A 24,725-nucleotide genomic window follows, 5' to 3' on the forward strand; every position below is an offset into this window, starting at 1 on the left:
CGAGGAGGTGCCACACACTTAAACAACGAGATCTCATAAGAATTTACTCACTATCACAACGACAGCACCAAGGGCATGAGCTAAACCATCCATGAGAAATCCACCCCACCCAGGAGGCGGAGGCTGCAGCGAGCTGAGGTGGCGCCACTGCACTCCAGCCTGGGTGACAAAGTGGGACCTTGTCTCAAAAAAAAAAAAAAAAAATAGAAATCCACTACCATGATCCAGTCACCTCCCACCAGGCCCCACCTCCAACACTGGGGACTACACTTCAACATGAGATTTGAGCAGGGCCAAGTATACAAACTTTATCACCACTCCAGCTGCAGCGAAAGCCTTGACACCTTGACCTGGTCCCCGGTCTAGGTTTCCTGGGCGACCTCGTGGTCTTTAAACATAGTATCAGGATCAAGTTTCTCTGCTTTAACCTCAGTGTAGCTGAGCAGATTCACTCCTGCGAAGCTCGCACTCTGGTAATTATTGATCATCACAATCTTAGTGGCTGTTCTGCCTCGAGTGGCTGTTGCTTGCCAAGCACTGTGCTGAGAGCATCGGGCATTACTCTGCATCAGGTATTTCGCAGCAACCATATATGATTAGGACTGTTGTTACTATTATCGTTTAGAAGGTGATGAAACTGAGGCTCAGAGAGGTTTTATAACTTGCCCAAGGTCACACAGCAAGTAAATGACAGAGCCAGGATTAGAACCTATTTGCTGAACCACTTGATGACATTGGCTGCCACTATTCATTTTGCTTTTATTTTTAAATAAGAAAACAAATCTGTGCTTCCTAAATCAAGTTTGTTTGGAAGACAATTGTCCCAAAATATAAAATGCATGGGGAGGTGAATAGTAAAAGGAATGCTTTGTAGGGAAGGAACCGGAGCCTGTGGTACTCAGTGATCCCTGTGCCATTTCAGAGCTGACGTTCTGTTCTACAAGCATGCCTCTTTATTCCCTGTTCAATAGCAACTGGGACTGCATCCATGCTGGAAGTTACTACCCGTGGAGCCAGGGTGGGAGGCGGGCTCGGGGGAGGAGGGCCTGCTTCTTGGAGGATGCTCTGTGATCCTCCCTGAAGCAATCTACAATATGGTCCCAGAGTTGCCATAGCAACTCCCCATCTGGGCTATTTGAATGAAATAAAGGAAGCAACTTCTCTCTGCAGACTATTGTGACTTTGAAGAATGATTCCTTCAGCAGACGTTTAACAGTGTCACCCAGGGGTGGCAAACGCAAATGCTCACAGGAAGCTAACAGACAACGTAAATGAGCTAAGGAAAAGACGGCAGGGAGGTTCATTGGGTAGTTGGGGGCTGGAGGGCCCTGGGTAGCGCACCTCCCCCTGCCCCCATCCACGCAGGCAGCGGCAGCTCAATCATAGCCCCTTGTTATTCTGCAGGAATGTAAACCCAAGGTTACTGGATCTTCAGGTTTGTCAAGAAAAGCTGAAAGCTAGATTTTTAGGTGAAACCTCTGCGTCTTTAAATGTTAGCACCCAATCCAAACTTCGGACTGGGGCTTCCAGGAGCTGTTGTGCAAGTCATGCCCTGCACAACTCCGAGGACGTCAGTTTCATGTTTGTTCCAGTGTGGAGTGCTCCCTGCAGTAAACTGCACACTGCGCAGCCAGATGTGTGTAGTCCTGTAATGTCAGGGGGCCGAATTTGGCTTGTCACCAGTGTGCCAATTCCAGTTCTAAGTATCCAGACGTAGAGGCCTGGCTAGAGAAATTATTGTTCAACTAACCAATATAAGCCACCAAAAATAGTGAATAGCATTCACAGATGTGAAAAGGTGTTCACCATATATTGACATGTGAAAAAAGCACATTACAAAAATATAAACAGAGCATAATCTTAATTTTTGAAAATAAAGATGTACACGTTGCATTAAAAAGTCTGCAAAGAGAGAGGAGGGAGGGCATTAGGAAGAAGAGCTAATGCATGCTGGGCTTGGTACCTAGGTGATGGGTTGAAAGGTGCAGCAAACTACCTTGGCACACGTTTACCTATATAACAAACATGCACATCCAGTACATGTACCCCAGAACTTAAAATTTTTCAAAATAGTCTGCAAGGTTGCACCCCCAAATGTGACAACAGTAACCTCAGAGAGGTATAAAGTCATTTTTATTTTCATCTTCTTTATCTCTGTGTTTTCTCAATATTTTTTGATGGCATGTAAATACTTATAAAATTAAAAAATTTAAGTTCATTCCAAAAATTCTTCTAATGGCTGAACACAGTGTCTCACACTTGTAACCCCAGCACTTTGGGACGCCAAGATGGGCAGGTCACTTGAGCCCAGCCTGAGCAACATGGCAAAACCCCGTCTCTACAAATTTAAAAAAAAAAAAAAAAAAGGCTGGGCGTGGTGGCCTGCGCCTGTAGTCCCAGCTACTTGGGAGGCTGAAGTGGGAGGATCGCTTGAGTCTGGGCAGTCGAGGCTGCAGTGAGCCATGATCGAGCCACTGCACTCTAGTCTGGGCAACAGAGTGAGACCCTGTCTCAAAAAATAATAACAATAATTCTTCTAAAATGAAATCAAAGTTTGTTTTCTAGCAAAAAGGAAGAGAGTAGGACTGTGGCCAAAAGCAATGCTTTTCAAACTGCAATGTATTTCAGCATGGCCCTGGACAGTTAGCTCAAACACAGATTACTACCTGCCCTGGCTGTGCCTGGGATAGGTCTTGTGGAATGTGCTGTTTAAGCAAGTATCCAGGTGACGCTAGTGCTTGGGTCCCCAGACCATGCATTCCAAACACTGGAACAAAAGCCTTATTAGGCTCTATCCTCTGTAAAGATATTCTCATAAGAATATCTAAGAATCATCTGGTAAACTCGTTTAAAATGTAGTTCTGGGACCATCCCCAAGGACTGAAACTCACTGGGTCTGGAGTGGTGCCCAGGAACCTGCATTTTCATAAATATACAGGGTGGTTTTGCGGTAGGTGGTTTCTGGGGATAGCCTTTGAGAAGCACGGTTCTAAAAGCCAACCTGGAGATGGGATCCAGGGATTGCTGGTCTCTTTGTGGTATGAGCTCATTTAGGTGGCATCCGTATATTAAGTGAGCAGCTACTGGGCTCCCACTGTTTGCCAGGCACTGGGCCAGGAGCTGGAGGAGCTGGACAGATGTATAAGACGTGCCCCTGCTGCAGCCCTGGGCTCTACTAGGGATGATAGGGACTGCGGGGAGCCAGGTGGAAGGCATCTGAGGAGGCTGGGGGATGGGGACAGGGGTATAGGAAATGAGGGCCTGGGCAGTGAATGCTCCCGGGCTGAGGGAGGCAGTCTACAGGAGGGCACTGGGAGCTTTGGGGGCCATTCAGTCTCTTGACCTTTCAGACAAAGACTTTGGTTCTCAGCAGCAACCAGCTGCATTGTGGTAGCGTTTGAATCTTCATACTCAGAACTCGTGCATCGAGCAGCAATCTATCCTCTCTGTTCTTAATTGACCCATTGTAAGAACCCTCATTACTTTCTTCTTAGCATCCTGCCGACTCTTCCAACAGGTGTACTTTAAACCAAATCACCTGTTCCAGGTGAGCAGTTTGACATTCCTCCCTCCGATTGATATGTACTACATGAATTCCCTTCTTTGTTTAAAAAACGTTTCTTAACTTTAATACTCCAAAAAGACAGAAAACTAGGGAAAATTATCTTATTTCCACCTACCCATTACACAGATGCTAACATCTTACTATATGCATCTGTAAGGTGTGTTACCCAGATGCTAACATCTTACTTATTTCCTTCAGCTTTTTTAAAAATACATGAGCCCAGAAAGACACAGCAAAGCTCCACTCCAGCACTGTCTTTCCCCTCTTCCCTCCCTCCTCCCACCCTCCTCCCAGGGCTCACCTCTCATTTTCATTCTGCCCGATGCATCTCTGCTCAGGTGGACCTACTCAAAACCGAGGTCTTAGGATTTTGTTTGGAAATTTAGCACAAGTGTTATCACTGTGCCCCTATCACTTTGTAAGCTGCCTTTTATACCTGCCTTTATGTTCTGGGGTTTATCAGAGTCATCACAGCTTGTCTTGCCTGTGCATGCACGCAGTGGTGTGGCCTGTCCTCCGCAGTGACACCACACATGGGAACTGCTGGGGATGAACCAAGGAGCAAAGAATTCAGTGCCTGCTCTCTCATTCTCTCAGGTTTACCAGAAATAACCCATGGACTGTAGCCTTCAGTTCAAAGGGGTTTTTCTTTTTCTTTTTCTTTTTTTGAGACAGGGTCTTGCTCTGTTGCTCATACTGGGGTGCAGTGGCGCAATCATGGTTCACTGCAAACTTGACCTCCTGGACTCAAGCAATTCTCCCATCTCAGCCTGCTGAGTAGCTGGGAACACAGACACACGCCACCATGCCCAGCTAATTTTGTTTTTATTTTTCATAGAAATGGGGTCTCCGGCCAGGCACAATGGCTCACATCTGTAATGCCACCACTTTGGGAGGCTGAAGCTGGAAGATCACTTGAGCCCAGGAGTTCAAGACCAGCCTGGGCAACATAGCAAGATCCCATCTCTATTTTTTTTCCCTGAGATAAAGTCTCGCATTGTTCCCTAGGCTGGTCTCGAACTCCAAGGCTCAAGCGATCCTCCTGCCTCAGCCTCCCAAAGTGCTGGGATGGCAGGCATGAGCCACCACTCCAGGCCCAAAGGGGCCTCTTTACTCGCTTATCCCCCAGTTGCAGTGGCAGCTCCCTCAACACGTTCCCAGCACAGGCAGATAGAACAGCCCCTGCCCCAGACTCCCTGGTGTGCCTTTAGCCTTAGGGCAACACCTGCCTCTCCTGCCCCACCCAGAGGGATTCAAAGTCCCACACCTGGCACCTGGGGAGCACTTGGCAGAACCAGAAGCCTGGAGCACACGGCAGCCTCCACAGCCCCCTTCTGGTAGCAGTATCTTAAGACTCCCTCAGAGACGATTAAAAGGGAGGAGGACTCAGGGTAACGGGGTCAAGTAGCTGGGTTGGAAGAGCCAGACAGGTGGACAGGCGCACAGGATAGCTGTCCTCCAGGGCCAGCCCTGGGGCAGAGCCAGAGGCAAGAGCCAGCACCCAGGCGGAGAAAGCCAGAAAGGCCTCTGGTCTCATTGCCTAGTTCAGCACAGGCTAGGTCCGAGCCCCATCTGAGCAGGTATGGATTCTGGGTGCAGTTCAAAGAGCTGGGCAGGGCCCCACCTCCTCCCCCTTCAGAATGGGGAACTCCACTGAAGCCGACTCACTGACCACTTAGTGAGCACCTACTATGTGCAAGGCCTCACTCCAGGCACTGGGATGGGGCACCTGCCCCAGAGAGGCGCACAGTTACTGGGGGAGGGGAGAAGCAACTGGAGGAGGGAGGGAAGAGGGCGGACTCATTCCCCCTGGCTGCCACAGTCAATCACCACACCGGAGGCTTAACACAACACAAAGATATTCTCTCACGATTCTGGAGGTCAGAAGTCAAAAATCAAAGTGTGGGCAGGGCCATGCTCTCTCTGGAAGCTCTAGGGGAAGCTTCCTGCCTCTTCTAGCTCCTGGTGGCTCCAAGCTTGCAGAGGCCTCACTCCAATCTCTGCCTCTGCCTTCACGTGCCCGCCTCTCTTGTCTCTCATCTCTCATCTCTCTTGCCTCTCCTCTCTCTTGTCTCTTGTCTCTGTCTCAAATCTCCCTGTGATGCCTGTTATGGGATTTAGGAGCTGCCCTAAATCCAGGATGATCTTTAATTATATCCATAAAGACCCTTTTTCTACATAAGATCACATTTACAGGTTCTGGGGCACAGACAAATCTTTTGGGATCCATCATTCAGCCCACTTCACAGGGCACAGGGAACCTTCTAGAAGAGGCAGACCAGCAGAGACCAGTCTCTCTCTAGAGGGAAAGAGAGGAGCCTTCAGAAAAGTAGAGGAAGGATGTCAGGGCCCGGATGCGGGCATGCGAGGAGGAAGGTGGACAAGGTCCTGGCTAGAGGGACACGCAGAGCCCCTCCAGCCCTTCCGGAAGTTTGCCATTGACCACAGGATGCTGAGTGGGTGAGGGGTAGCAAAAAGCTAACATGGAGCTGCTGTTGGAAAAAGGTGAAATTCTCTTCTCAATTTAGGATGAACTGTTCTGATGGGCAAGGAAAGGCTCAAATTTAAGGTATAATCCTGAAGAAAAAAAAGCTCTGAAAAAAATTTTCCCTTAGTTTCATGACTTAAGAATTTATTTGGCCAGGTGTGGTGGCTCATGCCTGTAATCCCAGCACTTTGGGAGGCCGAGGTGGGCAGATCACCTGAGGTCAGGAGTTTGAGACCAACCTGGCCAGCATGGTGAAACCCCATCTCTACCAAAAACACAAAAATTAGCCAGGCGTGGTGGCACACACCTGCAATCCCAGCTACTCAGGAGGCTGAGGCAGGAGAATTGCTTGAACCCGGGAGGCGGAGGTTGCAGTGAGGCGAGATCGCGCCACTGCACTCCAGCCTGGGCGACAGAGTGAGACTCTGTTTCAAAAAACAAAACAAAACACACACACACACACACACAAATTAGCTGGGCATGGTGGCGGGTGCTTATAATCCCAGCTACTTGGCTGAGGCAGGAGAATCGCTTGAACCTGGGAGGCAGAGATCGTGCCACTGCATTCCTGCCTGGGCGACAGAGGGAGACTCTGCTTCAAAAAAAAAAAAAGAAAAGAAAAGAAAAAAAAGGAATTTAGTTACATTCAAACAAAAATGGAATGTTGCAGGTGCCTCATCTGTCAGGCTGGGAGGAATCTCGGAGCTGAAAGCAACCCAAGCTTCTCTCGCTCCCAGAAAGTCTCACTGTATTGATGCCACCTGGTCAGCACAGTGCACCGCAGACCAGAACTCCTGGGCTCAAGGTGTCTCCTGCCTGAGCCTCAAGTACCTAGGACTACAGGTGTGTGCACTGCGCCTGGCTAGCTTTTGTTTTTATGCTGTTGGGACACCTGGCCACGGTGAAGTATGACCGCCTGGTCCTTCTTCCTCTTTGGATAGCAACCTGGATTACTGAAATTCCTGCTCCATCCTTCCTCCAGCCTGCAGGGAGCACCTGCCGAGGGAGTGCTGGGGAGTGCTGTTGTCCTGGTCCATGAGGCAGCTGAGGACCCCGGCAGACTAACCAGTCTCTTTCCATTGCACAGAATGTTAGGGCTCACTCATTCATTCACTTCTGTGAGATCCTACAGCATGACCTCACGAAAAGATGCTTGAACTCGGCACTGCCTGGGTTCAAATCCTGGCTCAGCTGTTTCCTAGGAGTGTGTGGTAGGCTGTATTTCTCTTCACAAACACTTGGTGACCCCCCTTCCAAGAGACTGGTACATCCCTGCCCGGCTGAACCTCGTGTAGCTGTGTGACTTACCTTGGGAACTCCTCAGAGGAGGCAAGCATCCTGCCTAAGGTCACACGGCCTGTAGGTGGGGAACTCGGGTTCCAACCATTCCCCTCACACCGTGCTGGTTCCCAGTCCCAGCCCCACCTTCCCAACAGGGATCGAAGAGCCATGTCTTTTGCTCCCTCCCAAGCCCTGCCCAGGTGGAGACATTTGTGTACCCAAAGTGATGCCAGCCAAGCCCTAGATTCGTAGCAGCAGCCCACGGGCGGCGACACTGACAAGCAGGGGTAGAAGGATCAGACGGCTCCATCACTGCCTCAGGGTTAGGCCTGAGCTGTTCATGGCCACAGCCCTTGCCCCAAACAAGGATGGTCCCCCAGGACTGTGCAGAGTCCCCATCGGAATCTAACAGATCACATCACGCTAAGCACCTGACAAGGCTCAGCTCACTTAGTCCTTGTAATAAATGCATGAGGGAAGTGCTGTGATCTTTAGAGGGGGAAACTGAGGCTCAGAGAGGTGACACTACTGGCCAAGGTCATCTGGCAGGTGAACCATGGACCTTGGACTCAAACCTGAGCCCAAGGCTGAGCTCTGAGCCACGGCTGTGCTGCCTCCTGTCTCTTACTGAGTCATCTGGTGGCCGCGGCCGTTTCTGGTTCTTTCAAAAAATTCTTTCTACATCACTTGGACTGTGCACATTTTCTGCTTCTTGTTTCTCTCTTTTATGGTTCACTAAGAAATGGGGAACAGAAAGATTTCAACGAGGGCAGCCCATCCTCAGGGCAGGAGCTGCACGGGAACTTTCCCCCAGCCAGGGCCACACCCTGGGCCTGGACTCCCTCACCAGCCCCAGATAACCTGTGGGGTATAAACACCTGGCACAGCTGAGAAATAGGGCTGAGTGTGGTGGTTCACGCCTGTAATCCCAGCACTCTGGGAGGCCGAGGTGGGTGGATCACAAGGTCAGGAGTTAGAGACCAGCCTGGCCAACATGGTGAAACCCTGTCTCTACTAAAAACACAAAAATTAGCGGGGCGTGGTGGCGGGCGCCTGTAACCCCAGCTACTGGGGAGGCTGAGGCAGGAGAATCGCTGCAACCCAGGAGGCAGAGGTTGCAGTGGGCCGACATAGCGCCATTGCACTCCAGCCTGGGTGACCGAGCAAGACTCTGCCTCAGAAAAAAAAAAAAAAGGCAAGGTTTCTCTGCCTTCAATGGTCTCATGATCCCTTGGGATCCCCAGCAAAGGCCCAAGCTGCAGTTTTCAAGTTAAAGCCAAGCTCCTTGACACACAAACAAGCTGCTTCAGACCCTGGCTCACCCGTGGGCAAACATTCCATGCAGCTTATGTCCACGCTTTCCTGTTCCTCCCCTCCCTTCCCCGCGTTCTCGGCTCAGGTACCACCTCCTTAGGGAAGCCCTCCCCCATACCCTAGCCAGATCCAGGGCCCTCGTGAGCTCTCATGGAACCTGGGCTTTTTTCTCTGAAGGAGACTTATCCTCATCTGGAAACACACACCCTCTGGTGGGACAAGCTGATTAATATCCATCGTCCCTGCTAGACTCAGCCTCCTTGAGGGTGGGGGCTGTCTGAGTTTGTTCATCATCAAATCCCCATACCTAGGCCAGTGCCTGGCACATAGTAGGTGCTCAATAAACCTGTCTGCACTTGCCCTTCAAGATTCCAGTCATGGCTGGGTGCAGTGGCTCACGCCTGTAAGCCCTACACTCTGAGAGGCTGAGGTGGGAGGATCGCTCAAGTCCAGGAGTTTGAGACCAGCCTGGGCAGCATAGGGAGCCCTCCTATCTACAAAAAATACAAAACTTAGCTGGGCATGGTGGTGCACACCTGTAGTCCCAGCTACTCAGGAGGCTGAGGCAGAAGGATCTATTGAGCCCAGGAGATGGAGACTGCAGTGAGCTGTGATTGTGCCACTGCACTCCAGCCTGGGTGGCAGAGTGAGACCCTGTCTCAAAACTAACAAAATAAAAACAAACAAGATTCCACTCACGAGAGGAACCCACAGAGGGAGAGGCAGGCCTCCCTTCCAGCCCCTCCTGCCCGGGATCAGGGCCACTTCTGCAGCTGTCTGGAAAGGAAAAGCTGGCGTTCGTTGAGTCTGGCACTCCGATTTCACTAGTCTGGGATAGAGGCCTCATCTGTATTTTCAAAGCTCCCAGTGATCCTAATTCACAGCCAGGGATGAGACCACAGGCCTAGGGGCAGATTTGAGAGCTGCTCATTCTTTCTCGTCTGCTTTGGGGCAGGGAGTGGGGTGGGCAGTGGGCCTGGAGGAGGGCTTGGCTGACCAGGAGATTCCAGGAGAGGATGGAAGGCTTGCGGGACAGAGTGCATGAGTGACATGAAGTCATGCACCTACTGAGCCCATGTTCTGAACGGAGCTAAAACCCGTGCACTGGCAACGGACCTAGTTTAGCTCCCTCAGCTCTGGGTATAGGAAAAGACGGAAGCCCACAGAGCTAACAAGACCAGTGGCAGGCGTGAGATAAGAACACTGCACCCTGACAGGCGCCCTTTGCCTGCACAATCCTCGCTGCTCCTTAAGCCTTTCTACACTTAGGCAATGTTGTCTATTTTGCAGATGAGGAAACCGAGGCTGAGAGGTTAACTAAATTGCCTAAATCCACACAGCTGTGAACAGATGAGCAGAAATTAGAACCCAGACGTGGCTGGGGAGGGCTGGGGCTGGGGAGGGTGGTGACCTATGGCCCCCTGCCACCCTGGGCAGCATGATCAGGGCCTTGCCCATACCTTGTAGGATTCCTTCCTGCCCTGATTTCGGCTTCTGCCCTCTCTCCGCACCCTCCCTGCCCCACACTCAGCTCCTCCAAGCCCCGCTGTCTGTGTCTGAAACTCCTCTGCCCTGATTCTGGGCTCCCACAGGGTCTGGTGTGCTGGAAGTCCAGTTTCTCAGCTGTAGGATAACCTCGGAAAGGATGTCACGGCCAACGAGGAAGATGCTTTCTCTGGCTTTTCCTAAAAAGGCAGACAGGGGAGTTCTGGCCACTCAAAAAGAATCACTACCTGTGGTCCCATCGCTATCCCAAATGTGTGGCCTCCCCGCTCCCCTCACAAGCCACAGCACCAGGGACTTCAAGAGATCGCAGTTCAAATCCCAGCTCTGGCCGGGTGTGGTGGCTCACGCCTGTAATCCCAACACTGTGGGAGGCCAAGACGGGCAGATCACCTGAGGTCAGGAGCTCGAGACCAGCCAGGCCAACAGCCTGGCGAAACTCCATCTCTACTAAAAATACAATAATTAGCCAGGCATGGTGACGGGTACCTGCAATCCCAGCTACTATGGAGGCTGAAGCAGGAGAATCTCTTGAATCTGGGAGTTGGAGGTTGCAGTGAGCTGAGATCTCCCCACTGCACTCCAGCCTGGGCCACAGAGTGAGACTCTGTCACCAAAAAAAAAAAAAAAATCCCAGCTCTGCCACTTTCTATCTGGGTGACCTCGGGTGAATGAGTCCCTCTGAGCCTCAGATTTCAGGAAATGGGGACAAAAGCAGCACCTGTTTCTTATGGTTGCTAAGAATTAAATAAGCTATTGAATGTGAATGTGCCCAGCCTCAGCAGCTCCGCAAACACCTATTAAAATCTGAAGGCGATGATGACTGCCTTTGTTTTTACAGCAAAAAAAAAAAAAAACTTTGTAGGACAAATCAGAAACCAAACTGTTTTCTGAAAAACAAAAAAACATTTATTTCTGTAAACTGTCTGAGTGCAGAGATGTTCTTTACAATCCCAATACAGTACAGATTTCTTCCCCAAAACGAAATGAGCAAGGAAAAAAAGAAAAAGAGCTATATCAAATGTGCTCATGAAGAACCAAGCCAATCTCACCTTTCTTTAAAAACAAAACAAAACGATCCTTTTGAATGTGTGGTGCAGACGCAGGATTGAAGCCACAGGCTTTTGGGGTGCTGTGAGCCCAGGGCTTTGCTCAGCTCACAGCTAGCGCGGCGGGCAGAGCAACCCTTCGGCCCAAGCCATCCTCGCAGCTTGCACAGAAGCTTCCTGAACCTAAGGAATCCGTTCCCAGCTCTCCTTAAATTCCCAGTCCCCACCCTGGGCCTCTCTCCCTAACGATCTTGTCGCTTTGGGAGCCCCTGAAGTGAACCCTGAAATACTCCCTCCGTCAACTCTGGGCTCAGACCTTTGCCCTTCTCTGTGTCACAAGGAAATTTCGGTCAAGAGGGCGGGAACAGGTGGTTTCAGACCGTGCAGCAAAGCCACTGCCAGGCAAGTTTTAAGGCAAATTTTATCTCTTCTTATTCAGTCTGAGCCAGACCTAACCTTCTCACCACCGAGCAATCCTGCCTATGCTGGACATGCATCTTAGGCAACTCTGGATGGAGGTGGGATGAGGGAGCCCGGGGCAGATACCAGGAGGTCTGGGCCTGAGTAGGGAATGGACGTGTGTGCTTATGAAGGCTGCAGGCACCGGGTGCAGCTCCTGGCCCAGCTGCCCCTCAGTGGTACACAGGAAGCAGGGCCCAGGAAAACTGAGATGGCAAAACAGGCCCGGGCTCTGGAAAGCAACGTGAGGTCATGCAGATCTCACTAGGCAGACCTCGTCGTGTGGAAGAGAAATGCCAGGAAAAGGGGTCACTGCAGGAGGCACCTCGGATCTGATGGCAGGCAGGACCTTGCATCAAAATGATTTTTCTTTAGAACAAAAAAGAGGGGGAGAAAAGAAAAAGAAGATCAAAGAAAGAGGTTCCATGAGCGTCATGAGATAGGACACGGCAGGGTTCTAAGGGAAGCAGGAAGGCGGGGGCTGCGGACACAGGGTGGCGGGCGCTGCCTCTCATGGCTTCTTTTCTCCCTGGTGGGCTGGTGGGCTAGTAGCTGAGGCCGGCGGTCCTCTCCCCCGGGGAGCAGGCAGATGACTTTGGCAAGGGGTGGTGTGGCGGGGGCTGGGGTTACTCCGTCTGGGCGTCGTAATTGGCTCCCCCTGCCTTCTTCAGCTCGCTCTTGATGAAATCTTCCTCCAGCTCCTTCCGATCACTGATCACAAACTCCTTAGCGAAATTCTGCAAGAACAAAGGAAAACACAGCGTTCCTATTAAGAAGGAAGGCACAGGATGTGAGGGTGGCTCAGGCAACACACTGGGAAGCAAAGCACTGAAAACCCTGATGAGAGATGGAAATGGAAATTCAGCAGCAGAGTCAGTCAATGGAAATTCAGCAGCAGAGTCAATGGAAATCGAACAGCAGAGTCATCTGGCAGAAAAAACCTGACTGGGAGGAGGGAGTGGGGCAGATCTGATGCTGCGTCTTCCCATGTCCGTGGGAATGGCCCGAGGAAGCTGGGGCTTGAATTTTGGCTGCTACCTTGGCCAAGTCCCTTCAATTCTCTGTGCCTCAACTTCCTCATCTGTAAAAAACTATCTCGTCAGGAAAATAATAGGTTACGAGGTTGGAAAGGCACACGGGCGCTGGTAAATGTTTAACACCAGGCACTCCAAAAAAAAAAAGGACAAAAGCTCAGATTGGTGTCTTTTGCCCATTTCCATGATGTAAATAGTCCCACAGTGGCTGATGTCAAGCTGTCAAAGTGATGTCACCATACGTGGAGGTGGAAGGAGACAGGCGTAATTGGCTCTCGCCAGCTGGGACAAGCAAGCTTCAGCCACCAATGTTCCTAATGACGCAGGAGCCTCCAGTCCTGGGTCTGCCATGGGCTCTCCACCCGCACTGAGTTACACGAGGGTAGAGGCTCTGCCTTCATTCAACAAATACCACGCCAGGCTGTGGGGCTACAGGGCTCAGCAAAATGGATGCAGTCACTCTTTCCTCTTGGAGTACACAGGTTTCACCCATAGAACCTGCAGGCACCCATGGTGCACTCAGTAAACGCTTGTGGCATGAATGAGGGAACCAGGTGGCCTGGCTTATCAGACGGCCCTAAGCCATGATGATACACAGTTACTGCCATATGTGGATCATAAGACTTTAACAAACAAAATTTCAGGATGATGACGGACAGCTTGACAAAAAAAAGCTATCAAAACCACAAATAACAAGTCTAAAGGTAAGAAAATCATCCACATTAAAAAAAAAGCCCCTAAGGAAATAACATAAACAATGACCACCATTTTTCTTTTTCTTGAGAGAAAAGCCTGTTGCCCAGGCTGGAGTGCAGTGGCGCAATCTTGGCTCACTGCAACCTCTGCCCCCAGGGTTCAAGCCATTCTCATGTCTCAGCCTCCCAAGTAGCTGGAACTACAGGCGTCTGCCACCACACCCAGCTAATTTTTGTATTTTTAGTAGAAGCAGGGTTTCGCCACGTTGGCCAGGCTGGTCTCAAACTCCTGTCCTTAAGTGATCCGTCCAGCTTGGCCTCCCAAGCTGTTGGCACTACAGGCGTGAGCCACCACGCCCGGCTAACCACAATTATTAAGCACTTATGTGTACCAGCACAGTGCCACAGTACTGAGAATGACACACAGTAGTAAATATGAATCATGGAAGGTGGAAGCAACCCCTATGTCCATCAACAGAAGAATGGATTATCAAAACACGGTCCGTCCACACAATGGAATATTCCTCAGCCACAGAGAGGAATGAAGCGCCGCCACACGCAACTACATGGATGAACCTCGGAAATATGATGCTGAGTGAAAGAAGAAAGGCATGAAGACCATGTACTATCAGCTGCCATTGGTATAAATGTCTAAAAAAGGCAAACCCATACAGACAGAAAGCAGACTCGTGGTTACACAGAGCTGGAGATGGGAACAGGAAATGATAGAGACGTTCTAAAATTGGGATTGTGGTAATGGGTGCACAACTCCACAAATTCACGAAAAAGTACTGAAAAAGTACACTTAGGATGACTTGATTTTGTGGTACATACATTGTACCTCCATCAAGTTCTTTTTAAAAAGGCCCGTAAGGTGATCAACATTATTTCCATTTTAAAGGTGAGGAAACAAAGGCTGGAAATTACAATGCTTGTCCAAAGTCAGACAACCAGAAGGTCCAGTTGATGCCAAAGCTGGCGTCTTGAAAGAGCCACCATCTCCTTTTGGGGTGATGAAAAAGTTTTGGAACCAGACAGAGGTAGGGCTTGCACAACACTGTGAATGTTCTGAAAGCCACTGAATTGTACACTTTAAAATGGTTTGGGCCAGGTGCAGTGGCTCACGCCCGTCATCCCAGCACTTTGGAGGCCGAGGCAGGCAGATCACCTGAGGTCAGGAGTTCGAGACCAGCCTGGCCAACATGGCGAAACCCCATCTCTACTAAAAATACAAAAATCAGCCAGGCGTGGTGGCGGGCGCCTGTAATCCCAGCTACTGGGGAGGCTGAGGCAGGAGAATCGCTTGAACCCAGGAGGCGGAGGTTGCAGTGAGCCAAGATCGTGCCACACTGCACTCCAGCCTCGGCAACAGGGTGAGATCCATCTCAAAATAAATAAATAAACATAAAAAGGTTCATTTTATGTTAAATGAATTCCACCACAATTAAAAAATAAAAAACAAAAAAGTCGCCATATCGCCAAGAATGATGAGCCCAGGAGCATCCCCGAAGTCAAGCTTTACAATAAAAAGACAATGCATTTGGCGCGCAAAGCCACTGAGAACACTAACAAAGTGGAGAACGGTAGGTTAATTTTTATCAAGCAGCTGATGTGTGCCAGGAACAGCCTCACTCATGTTCTCGTTCAGCCCTCAGTATATTAGCTTTATTTTATTTTACTTTTTGAAGATAAGACTCATGGGCTGGGCTTGGAGAGATTTGCCCAGAATGACAGAACACCCTTGAGATCCTTTCTGTTCCCACCCCACTACAGTGTGTTACTAACTGTATGTGATCCGTGCAATGAAAGAACACAAGTTGGATGTAAGAGCCAGAAAGGAGAATTGAGAATTAATGTATTTCTCAACCCTGAGCCCCACGGCATGAGGGAGGGGCAGAGAGCTTTCAGAAGGAGGAAGCCAACAGCTTAAGATGCTTATAGAAGAAAAGTCCAAAGTTCCTCTGCTTTGTGATAGCTATATATGGCAATCTACAGAAATAAGAACACTTGAAGTTCCAGTCGGTTAGCTATTAGAAGATTTAGATTAAGAAAAATAAGTTTGAGAGCCATGGATGGTGGCTCATGCCTGTAATCCCAGCACTTTGGGAGGCTGAGAGCAGATCATGAGGTCAGGAGATCGAGACCAGCCTGGCCAACATGGTGAAACCCCGTCTCTACTAAAAATATAAAAATCAGCTGGGTGTAGTGGCGCGCGCCTGTAATCCCAGCTACTCAGGAGGCTAAGGCAGGAGAATGGCTTGAACCTGGGAGGCAGAAATGGCAGTGAGCCGAGATGGCGCCACTGCACTCCAGCCTGGCAACAGAGCGAGATTCAATCTCAAAAAAAGAAAAATAAGTTTGATAAGGTCTAAGAAATCTCAAATGAAAGATACATGGAGCTAGGCATAGGCCAGCCTAAAACCACGAGTACTTAGGCAATCAAATCGTAATGAAACTAAAAGAAGCAAAACAGGCAGCAGATCTAGTAAAACATAACAATAAATGTAAATGAACAAAATTACCTTTAAAAATGCTATGTTTCAAACTACAAAAAAAAAACCCCTCAAACCTTGTACTACATACCAGAGACATATTTAAAATCAAAAGATTTGCAGAAAAATGATTCCAAGTTGTACAAACAAAAGTATATACAAAAGCAACCATATGAGCTCTGAAAACGTTTAAAGCAAACTGAATCTCACAAGATAAACAGGGTCATCCTGCAACTTGATAACCCTCCTGGCTCAGCTGATGTTCTTTCCTCTCTGCTCAGTAGAAAATAGAATGGAAGGTTATTTTCCCTGTTGAAGGGCTGTTTTTATCATCAGTACTTAGAGAGGTCTTAAAAGACAAGTCGTCCAGCAATCCGATTACTGCCAAAAAGCGAAGGGTTAGAAAGCAAGTGTCTTAACACACTGAACTGGCTCATACCTAAAAGTCCTGTATTCCTATTTCATTTCCAATTTATCCTCAGGGGAACACAGACAGAATGTGCAAAATTGAGTCTTCCCTCATTCCTGCTTTTTTTTTTCATTTTTTGCCTCTTCCAATGACCAAGAAAGACAAAACTTTAAACATTTCTGAAGCTACAGTGACCGTGGCCATGCTCTAGGCCCCTTTAGAACAGACCCCAGATTCTCTGTTCAGAAGAATCCTGACATACTGCCTTCAGGGGTGGGCTGAAGACCTTGTATTCAGACATGAGCCTGTTGGCTCCCTTCACCTTCAGTCTGGCTCACAGCTGGTGCATTTGGCTCTGCTCCCCTCCTCACACGAGAGCCCCCGCCGCGTGACTGCCAAGGTGTACAGTCTGGGACTCGATGCAGCCCACGCCAGTGCAAAGCCAAGCAGAGAGGATGGATGGACGGAGGACACTGGAGGTCCGGGCTCCCTCTGGGCCTTAGTATCACCATGGCCTCATAGACAGCAGGGTTGGTGGTCCTTAGAGGTCATCTCTTGCCCCTCAATTCAGAAGGGGAAACTGAGGCTTGGCGAGTGACACCATGAGGCTGGTTAAGCGGCAGTCATGCCCCAGCCCACTGCTCTCCACCCTTGCACCTGGGTCCGCTCATCTCTCCCCCCTGCCCATCGGCTTCCCTCCCCTCTTTGTGTCTCCTCCTCGTGCTGCTCCTGTGTCTTGTCCACCCCTTCCCCGTTCTTTGAGCCTGGCAGTGACTCCTAGCAACTTCCAAATAAAGTGTCTACATCTCTATCCAATCATCCCCCTGGGACCGGCTCCCCGCTGTCACCTCACCGGCAGACTGGTCACGCACGGGCCCACTGCCTGGACGTCACGTGGACACATGGGTGAGACAGGCCTGTGACCAACAGTGGTCACTTCCCTTGGAGCCAGAGCTGGACCCCAGCCTGCTCCTGAGTGGACACTGAGCCGCTCCCACCTTCTATAGGGCCAGCAGCAACTCTGCAGGGGCCCAGGTGGTCAGGCCGCGTGGAGGGGGTACTAGCAGGCCTCCATCCTACACGGGCTGCTCCCAAGCCCCCAGAGGCTTACAAAGGTGAGCCAGCACCTTCCATTCAGGGCGTGGACTCCACAGAATGTCCCCAAAATGTCTAACCTGAGCCTCAGCCTAAAAACCAACTGAAAACAACCTCCACACCTCTCCACCTCCACGCCTTCCAGCGGCTCCCATGAGATAAGGGAGTTGCAAGCACCACTGGGGAGGCGGCTTCATTGCATGTCTTCAAAATGAGGCAGAAGCTGAGCAAAAACGGCTCTGGGCAGACGGACTCTGACTTGGGAGCAATGCCTGAAACTGGAGGGAGCCTGCGTGGAGCAGCTGAAGTCTGCCTTGCACCTGAGGCTGGAAACCACAGGGAACATATGCATGCAAAGTGTGGCCACCCCTCCACCACACACACCTCCTCAAGACACAGCACTTGCCAGCACCCACATGCCACCAACACCCACGGGGGCAGGGGCAGGTGGCAAGACTCAGGAGGCAAGTCCTTCATCAGAAGGAGACTTCCAGGGCCTAAAGCAATGCGGACACATCCAGAATGTTAATTATTCTTTTTTTGAAACACAGTCTCACTCTGTCACCCAAGCTGGCGTGCAGTGGTGCGATCTCGGCTCACTGCAGGCTCAACCTCCTAGGTTCAAGCGATCCTCCCACCTCTGCCTTCCTAGTAGCTAGAAATACAGGCACAAGCCACCACGTCCAGCTGATTTTTGTATTTTTCTGTAGAGACGTCGTTTCGTCATGTTGCCCAGGCTGGTCTCCAACTCCTGGGCTCAAGCGATCCACCCATCTTGGCCTCCCAAAGGCCAGAAGTTTGAATTTTCTTTCTTTCCTTTTTTTTTTAGACAGGTCTCACTCTGTCACCCCCGCTGCCAGGCTGGAGTGCACTGGTGCAATCTCAGCTCACTGCAACCTCCACCGCCTGTGCTCAAGCAATCCTACCACCTCAGCCACTGAAGTAGCCGGGACTACAGGTACACACCACCATGCCCGACTAATTTTTTTTTTTTTTTTTGGTAGATAATGGGGTTTTACCATGGTGCCCAGGCTGGTCTCAAACTCCTGAGCTGAAGTGATCCACTGACCTCGGCCTCCCAAAGTGCTAGAATTACAGGCGTGAGCCACTGTGCCTGGCCAGGAATTTTCAATTTGCTACTAGCCACACTGAAAAATGTAAAAAAGAAACCAGTGCCATTTATTTTAATAGTATTTTATCTAATCCAATATATGCAAAATATTGTCATTTCCACAATGTAATCAATGCTAAAAGTTATTGACGAGGTCCTTTACATTCATTTCTTTTGAACCCAGCCTTAGAAACACTGCGTGCCCTCCAGGTATACGGCACACACTGATATGGCTGGGTGCGCTTTCAGGCGCTCAGTGGCCACACGTGGCCGGCAACAGCGCAGGTCTAGACAGAACATGAAAGCGTCTGAAAGAATAATGTGATCAGGCAAAGAGAATCATGAATCGCAGAGCATTAGAGCCCATCTGAGGGGGGTGGACATCTGTGCCATGTCCAGATCTGGGTGGTGGCTTCAAAGGTATGCATCATGAACATTCAAAATACACAAAACTTGGGCCAGATGCAGTGGCTCATGCCCAGCACTTTGGGAGGCCGAGGTGAGTGGATCACCTGAGGTCAGCAGTTCAAGACCAGCCTGGCCAACATGGTGAAACCCCATCTCTACTAAAAATACAAAGAATTAGCTGGGTGTGAGAGGCGGGAGAATCGCTTGAACTGGGGAGGCGGAAGTTGCAGTGAGCTTAGATCGCACCATTGCACTCCAGCCTGGGTGACAAGAGCGAAACTCTGTCTCAAAAAAAAAAAAAAATATATATATATATATACATACACACACACACACACACACATACACACGCACACTCATCGAGTAGTATTCCTAAGATCTGTGCGTTTTACTCTATGTAAATTGTGTTTCAGCTGAACAAAATGGTGAAGGGAGGTGGGGCGCTGTGGCTCACGCCGGTAATCCCAAGCACTTTGGGAGGTCGAGAAGGGAGAATCGCTTGAACCCCGGAGTTCCAAGACTAGCCTGGGGAACAGTGGGACCCTTTCTCTACAAATAATAATAATAATAATAGTAATAAATAACCAACAGTGGTGGTGTGTGCCTGTTGTCCCAGCTACTTGGGAGGCTGAGGCAGGAAGATCACTTGAGCCTGGGAGGTAGAGGCTGCCGTGAGCCATGATCGCACCACTGCACTCCACCCTTGAGACGTGCCATTCACCTCTTCATTATGTAGAGGACCAGCAACAACCCAGAGAGGGGACACAATTCATCCCAGGGGACAGAGCAACTTCCCGGCAGGGCCCTGGGGATGCGTTCCTGGTGCCAGCCCTACTTTCTCCCCACATCCCGCCTCCAGGGGCTGCTCTAGACTGCCAAGTCCTCGAGGCAGCTGCCACAACCTGCCAGAGACTGCACAGCAACATGTGTCAGTCTGGGAGCACCGTCACCTGTGGCTGATGAAAGCTCTTTGTTTTGTCTGGGAACTCGGTGTCGCTCTCTCATAGCTGCCAGACGGGGGACTTCTCTTTTCTTGCCAAAGCAGGATTTTTTTCCAAGGGCCTCATCCGATGAAGTCTCACTCCAAGCAGCTGAAGCTGCTCGAATGGTTTGGAATTATGCAACCAGCAAGTGGAAGACCAGTTTTTTTGTTTTTGTTTTTTCTGAGACGGACTCTTACTCTGTTGCCCAGGCTGGAGTGCAATGGTGCGGTCAGCTCACTGCAACCTCTGCCTCCCGGGTTCAAGTGATTCTCCTGCCTCTACCTCCTGAGTAGCTGGGATTACAGACAACCACTACCACGCCTGGCTAATGTTTGTATTTTTAGTAGAGACGGGGTTTCACCATGTTGGCCAGGCTGGTCATGAATGAAGACAAGTTTTGTCCCTGTGACCTTTCTCAAGTGCTTATAGATTCATGCCTGAAAGATGCAAAATAAACATCCAATGAAACCTGTCTCCATCTTTCTGAGGAGGGTAATATAGCAGAGGGTACGGGTTAGGTACAGGGGCTCTGTACAGAGTCTAGCCGTCTATTTGCAAGGCTGGATTTTAAAGTGCATGTTCTCCTGTCTTGGTTTTAAATCATTCTTTTCTCATTTATTTATTTATCTTTTGAGATGAAGTTTTTGTTCTTGTCACCTAGGCTGGAGTGCAGTGGTGCAATCTCAGCTCACTGTAACCTCCACCTCCCGGGTTCAAGCGATTCTCCTGCCTCAGCCTCTCGAGTAGCTGGAATTACAGGCGCCCACCATCACACCTGGCTAACTTTTGTATTTTTAGTAGAGACGGGGTTTCACCATGTTGGCCAGGCTGGTCTTGAACTCCGGACCTCAGGTGATCCACTCGCCTCAGCCTCCCAAAGTGCTGGGATTACAGGTGTGAGTCATCATGCCCAGCCCATCCTTTTCATTTTTATTTTTATTTATTTTCATTTTTTGAGACGGAGTCTCACTCTGTCGCCCAGACTGGAGTGCAGTGGTGCAATCTCAGCTCAGCATAACCTCCACTTCCAGGTTCAAGCAATTCTCCTGCCTCAGCCTCTGAAGTAGCTGGGATTACAGGCACGTACCACCACGGCCGGCTCATTTTTGTATTTTTATTAGAGACAGGGTTTCATCATGTTGGCCAGACTGGTCTCGAACTCCTGGCCTCAAGTAACCTCCCCGCCTTGGCCTCCCAAAGTGCTGGGATCACAGGCATGAGCCACCACACCTGACCCCTTTTCATTTTTTAATGGCTCCCAACTGCCCAGGTTTAAACCCCAGCATGCTGGGAGCAGGTCCAGGCCAAATACAAACAGGCACCCTTGTCCACAGGCATCTCCAGTGGCCTGAGCCTCCCTGGGGACTCAACCTCCCTGAGCCTGAGTCTCCTCATCTGCAAATGGGGACAATAGCAGCTTCACATCCTAGGGCTGTTGTGAGGGTCGTATGAGCACAAAAGGGGCTTGCACACTTGATGAGAACACCTGGTACAAAGCGGAGTGCTCAACAGTCAGAGAGAATGTTCTACAGGACTGTGGGTTCACCTTCATTCTCAGGATCGTTAGGGGAATCTGAGATTTAATGAAGTTCCCTCAGTCACTCAGAGTGAAGACACAGGCAGTAGCTAGTTCCTCTTCTCATTCCTAACGTTTATTTTTTAACAAAGGGAAGTCCCACGAATTCCTTGGAATAACCAAGTCAGTGAAACTGGCAGACAGAAGATGACAAATCCGGCTGCAAACCCCAAAGCCAGGCCCAGGGTTAGCTTCAGGGAACAAGGAGGCCTGTCGGGGTACAAGTGTAGGGTCTGCTATTCAGGAGTGTTTCGCCTGTGAGGATATTCCTAACCAATGCAGAGAATGTGGGTGCAGGGGAAGCTCCAGGGAGAAAACATGAGTGGGGATTCTTGGGCAGTTCCATTTGTGAAGTCAGGAATGCATATTTCTATGAAGTGGGGCCCAGGAGAGGAACTGATCTTCATTGTATTGAAAGACAATGAAAGCGACACAATTTGTTCTTTCCACGAACACACATTAATAAACACCTGTCATATGCCATACACTCTCCTAGGCTCTGGGAAGTCAAAATTCTGGTACTTACTGGTCTCCCTGACAGACTGAGAATAGAAAAATAGAAGCAGCGGGCTCTGAAATGCCCGGAAGGCAGTATTTAATGGCTCTGGGCCCTGGTTTCCACCTCTGTGAAAGAAGAAGGCTGGACAACAGGGTCCCCCAGCCTTTCCCCACCAGTCATCCAGGGATCCTACACCTAAGCCTCCAGAGTGCATAGACACGGGACGAAGTTCCACCAGGGACACCAGATCCTAGGGCAATGGGGAAACCTGGCATGGAAAAGTCAGCTTTGGGATCAGAGCATAGCTCTCACAACGAAGGCTGCCTGCTGGCTTCAGGTCCTTCCCAAACCCTCGCAACACGGTGTGGGGACTAGAATCTCCCCTCCCACAGGCATAAGATGGAGCCGGGGATAGACAAGGCATGTGCTGGACACATGAATGTGTCTTTTCCACAAGTGGGTGATGATGAACAATAAACCAAAGACTCTGAACTGCTGAAGAAACACAGCCACAGTCCCCAGCACCCTGAATCTTGCTAGGAGACAAGGCAATCTCCAAGGAACAGGAGCCAAATGAAAACACACAGCTATGAAACCCACTGGGCACCTGCTGCCAACCCCACCGAGGCCCCTACACCTCCCTCCCACAACTATTCAAAGTGCTTGAAAGACCGAGGTTTTAAAAACTCTACCAGCAAGGTATAATTTACTCAAAAGGAATGGGTTCTTTTTTGTTTGTTTGTTTTGGTTTTGGTTTTGGTTTTTTGAGACAGAGTCTTGCTCCATTGCCCAGTCTGGAGCACAGTGGTACCATCTTGGCTCACTGCAACCTCCACCTCCTAAGTTCAAGCGATTGTCCTGCCACAGTCTCCCAAGTAGCTGGGACTACAGGCATGCGCCATCACACCCAGCTAATTTTTGTATTTTTAGTAGAGACAGGGTTTCACCACGTTGGCCAGGCTGGTCTTGAACTCCTGACCTCAGGTGATCCGCCTGCCTCGGTCTCCCAAAGTGCTGGGATTACAGGCATGAGCCACCATGCCTGGCCGGAACAGGTTCTTATAATAGGCATGAGTCATTATAGATAAAGGGAAAAACTAACAGATCAAAATGGCACAGGCTAGGGTTTGACAGATTCAGGAACAAAGGCACCTGTGTCAAACCCTCGTAGCTCAGGAGTGACGCGACCCTGCTGTATTTGGGGAACAAAAGCCAAGACAGAGGCACACGGCTGTATTTCGCGTGGACACAGGGTAACCATCTAATGAAGATGGAAGGCATGGCGTCCTAGAAGCACACTGTGATGTCCTAGAAGCACGCTGTGAGTGTTTTGGCCAAAACCAAATAGGGGCGGCTGTTCCTATGCCTGGATCTGTGACCCCGACAGGGCCCCCGACCTCTTCAGCATTTGGGCAACTGCCTGGAGTCTCAGGCTCGGCTTTCCTGACCACAGAGATTTACAGAAGCCCCAAACGCACCTTGCCTAATTTCTAACTACAGCTTCATCTAGACCAGGCATGGAAAGCATGCGGGAAACATACTCTCCTCTCTCCGGTGTCCACAGCAGACATCACAAATTAATCATGGCACTTTCCCCACCGAGTCCAGGCTTAACCTCAGAATCTCCCTTAACCCGGAGCTCCAAATAGCCCAAGCTTATTGATCAGTTGACAAGCTAGAGATTAAATCCAGGTTCAGATCTTCAACTTCTGCCCCATCAAAACTGTGCCCAGCATTTCTTATTCCTCAGCCACATCTATGTTTGGGGATTTTTCCCAAAGAAATAACAGAATTTTTTTAAAATAACAACATACATACTCAAAGATGTTCATTGCCAGTAAATACCAGGCTGTTCCATTTTTCAGCAAAAGTTGGATAAATAAGTAAATACTATCTTCGTAACACTTCATATACGCCAGGCAATTATTATACATGGTATCTTACTGAATTTTCACAATTCCATGAGATATTATCATACATATTTTTCAGATGAGAAAATTGAGGACAAAGGAAGTGAAGTAGCCAGCAGATGACAGGATTCACTCCATGCCAGGGAACTCACCAGGTGGAGGAACAGACACACACAGGCATGCACGCACACAAACACAGATATGCACACACCAACACACACACACGCAGGCATACACACACACACAGGCATGCACCCACACAAGTGTGCACACACACACACAGGAATGTACCCACACAGGTGCACACACACAGGCATGCACACACCCTCTCACAAACATACATGCACATGCACATACAGGCATGTGCAGACATGCACATGCACATACAGGCATGTGCAGACATACACAAACAGACACACAGGGATATGTCCACACAAACGTATACACACACAGGTGCATAGAAACACAGGTATGCACACACACATGCACATGCAGGCATGCATACACACATAGACGCATGAACACACAGACACATGCATGCATACACACAGATACATGCATGCACACACAGGGGCACACAGGTATGCACACACATGCACATCCAAGCATGCGTACACACATATACACATGCATGCACACACATCCACACTCATACACAGGAGTGCACACACATACACATATAGACACACAGGCACACACACATCCACTCCCACACACAGGCATGCACACACACCACCATACAGAGGTGTGCACACACACAAAATGGGTATCACAGACTTACATATGTTGTACTACATCCACTTACAAAATAATATTTGGCCATTACAATAATAGAAACAGGCCGGGCATGGTGG

At 49.7% G+C, this 24,725-nt stretch overlaps 1 protein-coding gene across 1 annotated transcript in view; it reads right to left on the reverse strand.

The window, feature by feature from the left end:
• Window positions 1–11,037: 11,037 nt before the first annotated feature.
• The window catches only part of COTL1 (coactosin like F-actin binding protein 1), a 52,550-nt gene continuing 38,862 nt past the window's right edge, over window positions 11,038–24,725 (reverse strand). Inside the window, exon 4 of the mRNA XM_031002733.3 lies at window positions 11,038–12,396. Coding sequence (XP_030858593.1) covers window positions 12,286–12,396 — 111 coding nt within the window. The 3' untranslated portion in view covers window positions 11,038–12,285. The remainder of the gene's footprint in view (window positions 12,397–24,725) is intronic.

The sequence above is a fragment of the Gorilla gorilla genome, chromosome 18 (assembly GCF_029281585.2).
Source record: "Gorilla gorilla gorilla isolate KB3781 chromosome 18, NHGRI_mGorGor1-v2.1_pri, whole genome shotgun sequence".
NCBI classification, from domain to species: Eukaryota; Metazoa; Chordata; class Mammalia; order Primates; family Hominidae; genus Gorilla; species Gorilla gorilla.